At 48.3% G+C, this 12,547-nt stretch overlaps 4 protein-coding genes across 4 annotated transcripts; 2 read left to right on the plus strand and 2 right to left on the minus strand.

The window, feature by feature from the left end:
* Window positions 1-207: 207 nt before the first annotated feature.
* Window positions 208-2,948, minus strand: I303_104356 (uncharacterized protein; the record flags this gene model as incomplete). The annotated part of the gene is made up of 6 exons (XM_065968948.1): window positions 208-1,142; window positions 1,215-1,618; window positions 1,727-2,220; window positions 2,313-2,414; window positions 2,575-2,709; window positions 2,880-2,948. The coding sequence occupies 6 exons, from the start codon at window positions 2,946-2,948 to the stop codon at window positions 208-210; spliced, it is 2,139 nt and encodes a 712-aa protein (XP_065825020.1).
* Window positions 2,949-3,342: 394 nt separating this feature from the next.
* On the plus strand, window positions 3,343-5,143 carry I303_104357 (uncharacterized protein; the record flags this gene model as incomplete). Its single annotated transcript, XM_018407963.1, has 6 exons — window positions 3,343-3,448; window positions 3,582-3,819; window positions 3,900-4,031; window positions 4,101-4,302; window positions 4,387-4,531; window positions 4,617-5,143. The coding sequence occupies 6 exons, from the start codon at window positions 3,343-3,345 to the stop codon at window positions 5,141-5,143; spliced, it is 1,350 nt and encodes a 449-aa protein (XP_018263174.1).
* Window positions 5,144-5,586: 443 nt separating this feature from the next.
* Window positions 5,587-10,202, minus strand: I303_104358 (uncharacterized protein; the record flags this gene model as incomplete). The annotated part of the gene is made up of 16 exons (XM_018407962.1): window positions 5,587-5,717; window positions 5,825-5,968; window positions 6,055-6,191; window positions 6,265-6,307; window positions 6,394-6,707; window positions 6,808-7,101; window positions 7,156-7,301; window positions 7,357-7,498; window positions 7,557-7,604; window positions 7,655-7,808; window positions 7,872-8,318; window positions 8,377-8,549; window positions 8,608-8,769; window positions 8,833-9,118; window positions 9,183-9,531; window positions 9,594-10,202. 16 exons carry the CDS (start codon window positions 10,200-10,202, stop codon window positions 5,587-5,589), a joined length of 3,579 nt encoding a protein of 1,192 aa, XP_018263173.1.
* Window positions 10,203-10,637: 435 nt separating this feature from the next.
* I303_104359 (uncharacterized protein) lies at window positions 10,638-11,974 on the plus strand (the record flags this gene model as incomplete). Its single annotated transcript, XM_018407961.1, has 4 exons — window positions 10,638-10,806; window positions 10,876-11,279; window positions 11,366-11,723; window positions 11,844-11,974. 4 exons carry the CDS (start codon window positions 10,638-10,640, stop codon window positions 11,972-11,974), a joined length of 1,062 nt encoding a protein of 353 aa, XP_018263172.1.
* Window positions 11,975-12,547: the final 573 nt, after the last annotated feature.

Here is a 12,547-nt window from a genome sequence, read left to right on the forward strand (position 1 = left end):
TCAATTCTGCAGAGTGTATCCTCTTTGTAATTTGATATGCACTCGTGCTTGTACGCATATTCATACGTATACACTTACTCGTGCTCATACACCTGATTTGAGATCCAACTATGATACATTGAATAATAAACAGATATACGGACATCCAGGGGATCAAAACATGCTCAGATGATGTGCTATGCAGGGTATCAAAATTCAGATGGACCATCAATAATGTCCAAGAGGGAATGGTCTAGCCTCAGAAAAGGGTGCCAGCCTATCCGAAGCGAACAAGTCAGTATGAAACTTCACCCATCGTCGCGCCTTCCCCTCGGTCTCATTCCAAGGCATAGATGGAGGAGTCATTGCCCCTGAACCGTATTCTTCTATTAGATGACCCATTGCCGAACGAAGTGTGGATGGTGGCTTGTGAGGAAAAGCGGGCGCTTGGTCGACAGGCCGAGATCTGTCGGCTCCGAGTGAGGCTGGAGTCGCAGGCAGTTGACGCGGATGTCCTCGAGGCGCTGTTGGTGGAGTCGCTATAACAGTGCGGTGCGAATGCGAATTTCTTGCTCGCGCTTCAATTTGAGCTTGAAGTTCGTAATGTCTTTGCAGGAATGGATTGGGATGTGAGATGAGAGATGGAGGAGCTGGGTATGCCTCTGCTGGAGGAGGGGGAGGAGGAGGAGCGCCATCTTCCTCAGACGGAGGAGGTGGTGGACTCATGTCTACCGGTGGCGGTGGTGGTGGATTGGAAGCGGACTTGAGCTGTTCGTCTGGGCGATGAGGCGATATTGGTGGTACCAGAGGACGGGATGTTGGGGATGACGGATAGCCTGGCTTGAGCTTTTCGTTCTCTTGCACAGGAGCGGCATGCATGTCGGCATCAGTGTAAATCTTTGCGTTATCTCCTGAAGATGATTTCCGCTCGCCAGTGCGTTTGCCATTGTCCAGAGAAGGTGTCAATAGGGAAGAAGTTTCGGAGCCAGAGTCCGATTCCGAACCTGAGGGTGACGAATCACTGTCGACAATCGATGATCTAGGTGTGCCGAGCGTTCCACCAATGACCTGCAACTCATCTGCATCTCCTTCCAAATCGAGCTCGAAGGCTTTCTCGTGGATTTGAAGCGCTTCTATACGTCGCCTGCTCTCCTCAATTGGATCTGAACGAGCTTCAGCCTCAGCTTCGACCTCAACAAGCTTAGCTTCCAAAGAGAAGGTTTTAGCTGGCTCACCTTTGACAGCAATCCATCCTGGGGGATAGCCCCACCTCATGATCCTATCATACCAATCCCATCTCTTCCTCCTTCGCTTCACCTCGATCTGTTGCCTGATCAAATCCATCTGCGAATCGTCCTCGATTGCGTCTTCGTCGAAATGGCATATCGCATCTTCGAGTTCCTGCGATATCCGACCAGCTTGAAACTTGTCTACCAATTCGAGTCGTCGATCTTTCTCTTCATGGGTGACATTCATACTCAGATATGTGTCTAGAGCTGGCCGAGCGTGTTCAGGCATCACGAAATCTCGTTGGAATAAATGCGCCTCCCTCGCATGTCGGATTATCATATGATTCTTCGGTTCAGGGCATGAGGTATAGGCGTGACCAGGTGATAGGCAGTTCCAACATGTTGCGGTGCTATTCGAAGAAGAGAAAACTCATATTTCGTCAGCGCATGATATCGGACAGTCAACGCTTGGCGTTTTCCTCGTAAACATCAGCCAGGGAGGTGTAACGTGGACATACCTAGTTGGCTTGCTTCTGTCCTCCTCCACCGCCCGAAGAGGCTCATCATACAGGACATCCCCTCCACCGTCCTCCAGCCCAACAAGATCAGGGCGAGTATCGACTTCGAAAGTCAGATCTCCTTGTATCTCGGCAGGTCGAGCCAGATCGATGACCTCGATATCGCTTCCTACAGGTACATCGCTGAATCCCTTGAACGTGGAATCCAGAATGTCAACGTAAATATCCCATTCGTCCTCTGGAGTATACTCAGCTATGGGCGACTCAAGTTGCAAAAAGATTCTCCCGATATATCTTCTCCATGGCGGCGCCGAAGACGAAGACGAAGACGATGTGGAGCGACTCTTTTTCTTCCGCTTGAGAGTTTTGAGGTTCCGTTCCTCGTTGAGCTCGACATTGTCATACTGCAAAAATCCTTCCGATCCACCTTCTTCGACAAGCGCAGAATCGGCAGTGAAGAACCTCGATAGACTCTGATACTCCTCATATCTGCCCTTCCCATCGGTAAGACTCCCATCACTATCCTTAGCACGGACTTCCTCTTCGTCTACTGTCGACTTGGCTCGCCCGCAGCTGCCTTCCCCACCTCGCCGCTCTGGCTCGATTGCCATTCCTCGATGAATTTTCTCAGCTTATCCTGGTCAATGCGATGCTTCTGTATTCGATGTTCCCCTAAGTGTAAGACAGGCTAGGATGAAGAGTCAGCTCAGAGGACTTGGTCTGTCCGGGAGACGCGGGCGATCTGATAATGATAAGAAGGAAAAATCCTCTTGATTACGTCTTTGTCTTGCTCATCATTGCCTGCTGGAGAAGCGTTCCTTTGTTTAGTGTTTGATAGTTCAACTCACAATATCGTACTGATAAAGCCTTCTCCACTTCTTCGCTTCCCTCTCGTCAGCTCCAGCCGGCGGATCTCGTATATTCCACAAATTCAGTTCGAACGGTGTCGATCGTCTGACATTGGCTAGATCCTGTTTTGCGACCTGAAAATCACAGCTGATTCTCAGCAAGATGTGCAGATACAAGTCAGGCGTGATGCTGTCAGCCAGTAGCATGATAGTCGTGACTGTGCTGTTCCGCTCGAGGTGAAAGGATTGCAGAATTTTATATTTGACTTTGCCCGGGACCATGATGATCAGATAGCGGTACTCACCTCACAAAGCGAACATTCTTTGCCGCCCGTGAAGAGGGTGAATGTCGGTATACGTATACGAGGGGCCATATGGGTTGCCAGTGAACTATTAGTGAACAATGATAGCATATACATACATATATATATATCAGAAAGCAGAGCTTCTAGCTGCGCTTGTGTAAATTCGAGATGACTGGATGACTGTGCCTGAATTTCTCATATCCGGTTCAACTTCCATTCCACTTGATTGGTATCATCCAACTTCATGTTGATATACATCATCAACCATCACTTCCATATCTACCTCCGACTCTGTCTCCTCTCTTACAGAGTAATACCTCGGATCACCATCGTCGAGCCGCTGACAATTAGGATCTTCGCTCAACCACTCTCTTCGAAACCCTTTCGGTATACACCGACTCCAGTCTATTTGGTTCCCTTCCCTTCCGCCTATTCACACATTCAACACTACAATCGATTAGATATGGCCGATAAAGGCAAAGGAAAGGCTGTGGATCCAATCGACATCGGCTCAGATAGCGATGATGATTTCTTCGTATCCAAGAAGAGGCCCGCAGTCCGACAAGCTAGTAAGTTCATGACCTTAGATCACCTTCTCTCGAGAGCATAATAGCATACACGAGACTATGATCCCGAGATGATTGACTGCACGGGAAAACATTCAGACTGACAGCTTTCTTCCATGTGTCTATTCCCCAATAGCTCTACCGCCGAGATCACCTTCTCCGCCAGTCAGAACGCATTCCGATAATGAAGATGACGGGTCCCCTGACTCTCAGCAGAAAAAACGACGGAAGCCAACCAGCAAGAAACCTGCATTGGAGCTACCGAGCTGGACTCGAGCATCTTCCAATGATCACAAGAAAAATGGGGCTGGTGGCAGGTCGAGGAAAGGCAGTAGTCAGGCGAGAGGGAGTACAGAAGAACGAGGGGAGACCATGTGAGTCAGGGCTAAGACTCTCATCGTCTCGCTCTTCGGGGGCAACTAGAGTCGTGAAGCTGATGCTCATAGGCGTTCAGAGTGATTGATGACTCAGACGAGGATGCCGGACCAAGTGATCGGAAGCCGAAAGCAATAAGACATAGGGTCCAGCTCACTCCTCCGCCAGAGATGAGCGAAGCGAAGAAAGCTGAAATCGAACAGCTTGTCAAGTATGTCTGATTGCAATCACACCATGTATTCTCCCGGTCCTACGACTAACGGATATCGCATCCTGATAGAGCTCACCTCGGCTCAAAGTTCCAAGATCAAGAGACCGAGGTAGTCGACGATTCGTCAAGCTCGCCCGAGAAGAACGACGGCGACGAGCTCGAGAAGGTGTTCATAACTGTCCGAATGGTTGCTCCACCCGAGAAGAAGTTGAGTGCTGCTCCGGCGGCGATAAAAGAGTATCAGAAAGCTCGAACTTTGATACTTTCAAGAGTAAGTCTCCAGGCTTAAACAGAAACTCCCGCCCGGAAGTGATAAATGCTGATGCTTCGCTCAACTGACTGGTTGACATTATAGACCGGTCATATGTCAAAGGGCATCAATACCCTGAGCGACAGACTTCAGAAGCGACCTGGTGACCTTGTCTTCGTGTATAACGATAGTCGTGTTTACCCTCGATCGACGCCGGAGCAATTAGGTATACTCCACAAAGCGGACATGTGTGAGTTGTGATTCGTGTCTTAGGGTGTAAAGTAGGGATCGCGAAATTGTGAAATGCAGCTGATCAAGCGTGTATACTTTGTTAGCGGGTTATGAGAAAGAATATTGGGATAGACTTCAAGCAGAGCGACGAAGGGCATTAGAAGCGTTATCGGACGACGAGATGCCCCATGATGACGATGCAATCGAGCATCTCGACTCTCCCACGTCAAAGACGAATGATCAATTAGATAAGATGGATCTATCAAAGCATGAAACTCAGCCCACTCAGCTCACTGCACCTTACACATCGAATGCCGGAGATACCAAAAACATAGAGAACTCAGAACCTCGAGGTGAAGAAGAAATTCAAGATTACATCAGGTTCATCGTCAAATCCGAGAATGGTAAACATCGGATGAAAGGGCAGAAAGCCCTGCGAATACAGACGATTATCAAATATTATTGTAAAGCCATTGGTAAACCGCCTGAAGAGGCTGAGAAGATGTACCTGATGTTTGACGGAGAGAAGCTGGACAAGGATCTGACGTTGGGAGAAACGGATATTGAAGATGGGGATATGTTAGATGCGGGGATGGTGAAGCCGCTACCTACGAGCAGGAGGAGGTTCTAAGCCTCATGCAGATCCAAATCTAATTAAGTCGAGTCAATCTGAGTCGCGTCGATTTCAGTCCCCTTCGTAACGACTATCATTTCAATGCGAACATCGGAGTGGAGTGGGAGCGGAGTTAAGTGAAGTTGGATGAAGAGGAGAGATAAGGAGGTAATCGATCGTTATCGGTGTTGAACGATGAATAATCAACCATGAACAGGTAAAGTGGATGATGATCAGCTTTATTCCATATGATGTAATTGTAATCGAGTAAAGCATCAACTAAAATATAGTATGCTCGTTGTACATTTGTACATTTCAAGTACACTATGAATGACACACGCGTAACAATGCTAATACTTTTGATACATTGATCGATTTTCATCCTTTGGCTTGTGGTCCCTAGAGTTCAATGCGCCGTGCGATAGAACCACGAATTTCGAATGAACTATGCTAATTGATGCCTAATACACCTCGTCTTCACTATCGTCCTCATCCAGGCCGAAGATCTTCTTGATATCCGCCAAACTCGCACCTTTATCTTTCGACCCCCCTCCAGATAGAGAAGCATTCACCAAAGCTGTTTTGGATCGTTCTACAGTCGTAACGCATTTTCATTAGCAAAATAACGCAATCTCACTCACCTCATCTAGCTCGACCAGATTCGAGTCGAACCAAACCATAGATAGATTGGGAACTCACGGATCTTCATGATCCTCTTCTCGACCGTCCCCTTGATTATATACCTAGTCACGTATACTGACTTATTCTGACCCAATCGATGTACTCTGTCTATAGCCTGTTGTTCTATAGCCTCATTCCACCATGTATCCATCATGAACACGTCTATACAGTGACAGCGTACATCGTCAGCTAAATTGAACTCCTTGATTCTGCGAAAAGGGAAGGGAAAGAAGAGTAAATCGACTCACGATTAGCCATCGTCAGATTCAGTCCCACACCACCCGCTTTTAGCGAAATTAAAAGTACGACTGGTTCTTTAGTCTTCTTCCCGAATTCCTCGATAGTTGTAGCTCGTTGTGCTTGTGACATTGATCCATCGAATCGACTGCGCAGAGTAAACAAATACATCAGCATTCAGTGTTATTTTGTCTACTTTTGTGAAGTGATAGTGAACTCACAGCCATTTGACGCCTTCTCGAGTCAAAGTGGTTTCAATCAAATCTAATCATAATCGCAATCACGATCACATTCATCAAAGTCAGTCAGTCACCAATCTGAAAAATTCTTCAGTACAGAAGTTGACTTACCTAAAAACGAGGTGAATTGACTGAAAACCAATGTCTTCACAGTCGGGTCTTCGCTTTTCATTCGTTCCAATTTCCTCACCAACGCTCTCAGTTTGGTCGATTGCACCAAATCGACTTTCCCGATAACGACGTCCTTCTGATCTTCCTCATTCTCATTGATAGACATGCCGGTCAAGGGGTTGACTCGCTTTCGCTTGCGTTGGATTGACCGCAAGTCGGATAATTTGATGGGTCCTTTAGAGCAGGAAGGGCATAAGGCAGGTTTGTTCTGATCTTCACATGTCCCGATCCAACCCACGATACAATCTTGACAACTGCACCCATCCAGCCAGAATCAGAGATTCGGTCTCATATCAAACCAATTTTCGAGGCTTGAGAAAGCGAGTGGAGTGAATGAAGAAAGGATCGACTCACCATCGATGATAACAAGGTAATAGCACCTCGTCAAACATCTCATTCGAGCATATATCACAGATCGGTGTGGTTTCTTGTTCGCCCAGCTCTCTCAATACTTTGGCAGCGAAAGCATGATCGACTTCTTCTTTCTCGCTGTCCGCAGACTTCGCTCCACCAGCATAGAGCGCAATGAGATCTTTGAGATTGCTCGACTCATCGCCTGTTTCGGCATCCAGTAGCTTTTCGGCGAATTCGTCGTCCTCGTTCATCTTGCCCAGAACAAGTAATGGGTGGTCGACACATTGTCGTAGTCTATCGAAATCCATCAGCTTCTGGTACGCTACAGAGCAGTTGGATTACACTGACTTCATAAGCATCGCCAAGATAGATGTATAGTTGGACATTGCCCTTCCCTCAGCGTCCAGCTGGATGAATCGCCTCTTAGCTCGATCCTCAAGATGTTTGTAGATCTGCCTTTCGGGCCTAGAGAAGTCGAGCACTTGTATATCGACCTAAGTTCGACTTTGTCAGCCATGTTCGAAGTATATGATATGCGGAAAGACTGACGTGTTTGGGAGGTAGATCCACAATCAACTTCCCGTCCTTATCCCTCATTGTCTTCTCTCTTCGAAGCAAGCATGACTCAAGGATATACTGCACAACATTCAAGGCTTTGGGATCTTGGTTCAAGAAGGGGATGGTGACAAAGCTAGGTGTTGCGTGCGTGAGTAAGACCTCGCTCAGCAGACTCGGATGGTCCGACTTACCTTCTGAAGAATGAATAATGACCCCATGGCTCGAGACGAAGGAAATGCCTATAAGCGTATTAGCTCTTCCAATGGTAATATCGCTCCATTCGACTCACAGCAGCGAGTACAAGTCATCTAATCGATTGACTATAGGCGTTCCGGTCAAAGCCCATCTGCGTTGGCCTTTCAGCTCGTAACAAGCCTTCGATACCAATGCAGTCCGATTCTTGATGTTGTGCGCTTCGTCCAATACAATTCTCAGAAACTCGTCTATCTCCACTGGTCAGCTTATTGCTCTGATAAGACTGCTTGTCAGAAGCCAAGCTGACTTACGATCATAAAGACTACCACCTTCGTATGTGGGTTTGTCCTTATTCTTCCTCCATTTCTGATACTCGCTCGCTAGAGTTCCGTAAGACGTGATGATCACATCCACTTTCTTCTTTCCCTCTTGCGCGAGCAGTCTCTCGATATCAACTCGATCGTTACCATACCACATGAACGATGTTATGGTGCCCTTCTCGGACATTTTGCCCAGCTCGTCATGCCATTGTGAAGCGAGCGACACAGGACAAACAACCAAAGTAGCCCGGGGGACGTTGACCGGTTTCGCAACCGTTGGTATTGCTCGCCATTGATTCGACAAGGTGACTTGCTTGAATTTCGGCCGTTTGTTGGCGGGTTCGTCTTCAGCTTCGGCGACCGGTGGCGGAGTAGAGGAGACCTCTGCATCCATGTTGGCATGAATCAAGGAAGCCATCATACATGTTTTACCCATACCTGCGGAAAGCTTTAGCTCATTGTTTTCCAATATCTGTGAGCGGGTTTCAAGACTCACCCATAGCGTCTGCTAAGATACCTCCTTTCGCCCTGGTGTTAGACGTCGGGAAGGCCAGGCTCAATTCTCCACTGTAGGGATTCCAGTAGAATTTCCGGCTTGGATCGACAAAGTCATCATCGTCTTCGATCTCGATCGGCTGTCCGACGGTCTGTTCTTTCCTGAAGGCGTACCTATGAACGAATGAATCAGCTGCCGAGCACCTATTTTTAGTTTTTACAGCAGGCTTACTCTTCCCATAGCGGATGTAGACTGTTATTGTCCCTTATACTTTCATCGCCCTTTTCTCGAGCACTCATCCAGGTTAAAGCTTGTTTTTGATAGGGTCGAAGCGTATACAAAAAGGTGTCAGGCGGATTGGTCTCTTCCAAGCGGGTATCACCTTGCTGAGCCCTATCCGCAGTCAGGTCAGCACCCTCTGATGACATCAACGTCTGATCAGATCAGATCGCTTACTTTCGATAGATGGTATCGATCTCATTCATTTGCTCCTCATCCAGCTTTTCGGCTTCATCTCCGCTATCCTCATCTTCGGCTTCATCATCGCTATTGGCTGCCGATACCTTCCCTTTCCCCTTTTCACCGCCTGAGGCATTACTGCCCTTCGATGGGCTGGGGCTTCGTTTGGGTTTAGGCGAATCTGTGAAATGCTGCAAGGAAGTTTCGTTTATCTGCGCCGCCCCGTTCTTCTTCTGCGCTAGAAGCAGGGCGTTGGACCGGATGGGCTTGACGCCAATGCGACCTATATTCAGGCAGATGAGCTCTCATCATAGACCGGTGAAACGCCGTAGTCGAGGAAGACTTACTGAACAAAGCGCCTAAAGCATCCTTCCTTTTCCTCATGGCTTCCTCCTCAGTAGTTTCTTTCTGTTCCTGCCAGAATGATCCCTCTTCTTTATTCCGTCCATCCTTCTCGACCTTCTCAAATGCTTTGCGAGCCAGGTAAACCTTGACGTTCAGTAAAATCGTACTTCCCGTTGACAAGCTTTGGGGGCAGTCTATGACATGACCGCTTAAGGCGATCACTCCGGTATCGAGCAGATGCGTCAGAAATCCAGCTTCCTGTACTGATAGACGTCCAACTTCGAAACCTCTGTCATTCCTGAATCTGATGATTGAATCTATCACCGGTTTTCCAACAGTCTTTTTCGCGGGCTATCCACACGTCGCATCGATCAGCGAGCAAGCACGTCTGGCGGATATTTGGGAAGACTGACTGGAGGAGCTTTCTTACTCATCATCGAACCTAGCGTGACCTGTTTGCCACCTATCGCTTTCTTCTGCGTTCCCACAACTTTCCCATTGACCAACCTAGCTGGCCCTCCCATCTTCTCATTACCTTTGATCACCGGTTCATCTACCTTGATCTTGGGCCGCTCAAAAATGACTTTGCTCCCCGGCGAACAATATCCTTTCCCTTTCGATAAACTCCATCCTTCGCACACAAACTCGCCCAGATAGCCCTGTTCAAAATCTGATGGTATAGCCGCCGGTGGCGACTGAGAGAGAGGACGCTTGATTTTCGATGGGCCTGCCGATGCATTTGGCCTGGTGTCCAGAGGTATTATATCATCGCTATTTTGAGATCCGAAGAATTCGATCTCTGCTGATTTCCCGTTGGTCCGCTGACTTTGCGATTGGGTTTTGTGACCGTTGGCTCGAGAAGATGTCGCCGTGGACGAAGGAGCGACGGCGGATGATGACGGCCCCGCTAATGCGCCGGACGCTGTGATTACGTCTTCTTCCTCGGAGTCTGACACAGGGAAGAACAGATCGGGAGACGATCGTTTGGAGGAGATAGGTGGTGAGGCCTCTTCGATCTCCATGATTCCGCGCTGTGTTCGGTCCAGTGTGAGAGAGAGGTCGGGAGTGAGGAGCTGAGTGGAATCCGACCGATCGGTTGCTGATATGGTTGACCTAGACTAATGTCGTCAAATTTATTGGCGAAAGAAAGGCTCATCCGACTTTATGAACGCGTCTGAAATCATGTTCACCCATTTTTCATCCATTTACAAACGCGTCAATCGGTGAAATTTACCCGGTTGACGTCAACCGGATCCGCTATCACCAATATCAATCATCATCCTCCATCCTCCGCTTATCACGTCCATTTGATGCCTGTTCTTCCGCAACAGCAAATCTCAACTTGATCGATTCAACGACATGACATGATCAAGAGCCGCTGACAAGTGCTCAAGCCGGCTACCACCACGCGACATCGTTATCGTCATCGTCTTCTCACCCTCAGCCCATACGGCAAGATGGACGAACGACTCGCCTTTCTTCGAGCGGAAAGTCCGAGCTCTCTCCCTTTACCCTGTTCCTTCACTCATCGAGCACCAGGCGCGAGCGGGGAGGCCGAGCTGAATTACTGGCCTTCTAGAAGAGGCTCAATTCAAGCACCTCATCATCTCATGCTCTTTATTCTCGGTGCGTCCCCTTCTGACAGTCATATCATACAATGACACTCACGTAGCTGAACATAATAATCGGATACAGGTAATCCAGGATTATTAGGCTATTACCCTCCTTTCCTCAACCACCTGCATTCCCTCTTACCTCCTTCGTACGCTCTCTTAGCCACATCCCATATTGGTCACTCAACACGTATCGCATCACCCAAGGAACCTCTTGATCTACCTCAGCAATTGGAAAGTAAGATCGAACTGGTTAAATCCCTGACAAAATATCTCGATGGATGGGCGAAAGAAAATGGTCGGTCTCATCATGCCCTACCTAAAATCAGCTTGATGGGTCATTCTGTTGGAGCATGGTTATCGTGCGAAATCATGAAGAAGCTGAATACAGATCCCCAGCCTGAGAATTGGCCAATTCAGAGGGGTTTTTTGTTGTTCCCGACCCTCGGGTGGATCAGCAATACATGGAATGGATGGACATTATGGGTGAGCACCAGTCGACTCGACATTTTCCAGACTCCCAGAGGACAGATGAATAGGACAAGTCAATGACTGATGAGCCGTACTCGTAGCCAATCTTCCATAGACCAGTCAAACCTCTTCTCCCGCTTCTATCGCCTTTACTTCGCCCCCTGCTTCCTTATATAAGCTTACCGCCGACCTCCCTCTCTTTAGTCAGATCTCCAGAAGTCATCAAACATGTACTGCACCTGTCCAAGTCTGAAATGCAGCTCATCCGAGACCCAGATATAGATTGGCATAGATCGCAAAACATAGAAGATAAACAACAAGGGTTATTCGGGGTTTGGGCAGGTGGGAATTTAGATGGATGGGTTGGGAAGGATGGACCGCTTGTACAGGAAGCACTGGGTGGTCTGGGAGGCGGAAGGGTCAAAACTTTGGAAGGTGTGCCTCATGCTTTCTGTCTCAGTGCGTCGCGTTTTATCCCTCTGACCTGTAGCAACACAAGCACGCCTTCGTGTACTCCAACAGGAGGGTGAAGAACCTGAAGTAAAGGCGCTGAGGCTAATCTTAACTTGGACTGCATAGCTCAAGCAAACTCAGAAGCTGTAGCTGAAGCAGTCGCTAGCTGGATAAACTCCATACCACAAGACACCAACGTCACGCCAGGATCTGAGCCCAAGAACGAACCGTTAGGAGGCACAGTCATACCCATGTAGGGGCCGCTGATACGTGCTGACCATTTTGCATTCGCTATGTATGTATACATGAAAACACGGGGAAAGCCAAAATCACCGAGCCACGCCTCGCTCATTCGACGACCAACCTATCTTGCTTATGTTCGTCAATCAACCTCACGGCGCATCTTCCTCATTTTCTTCCGCAGCAAACGCACTCCTCCGCTTTGGTATAAGGTATCATGTCCACCTGCATTGTTCCCCAAGTTGGCGCTGTGTCCGCCACTTCGCTTCCGATACGTCGCCAATCTGCACCTTCTACTTCTGTCTCAGCGTCCGGATTCGAAGGCTGTTCGTACTTAGGAGCCACCATTATCCATTTGACGCCTTTCCGTCTAAATCTCAGATCGCGTTTCTTCGCCAAATCTCGCATCCGTTTCGTGTCGTTCGCGAGGTTCGAAAATTGCAAGACCCCTTGTCACATGCTGTGGACATTTTTGTGGCGGTCGGGTGCTCACTGGTGTAGAGAAATCGCATTCGCAGTCGTCGAAGAAGACTTGGATTGAACCAGATTCCAATGAGGAGAGCGATCCGACGCGGAGATTGTGAATCGTC

This window comes from Kwoniella dejecticola, chromosome 5 (genome assembly GCF_000512565.2).
Source record: "Kwoniella dejecticola CBS 10117 chromosome 5, complete sequence".
Lineage (NCBI taxonomy): Eukaryota > Fungi > Basidiomycota > Tremellomycetes > Tremellales > Cryptococcaceae > Kwoniella > Kwoniella dejecticola.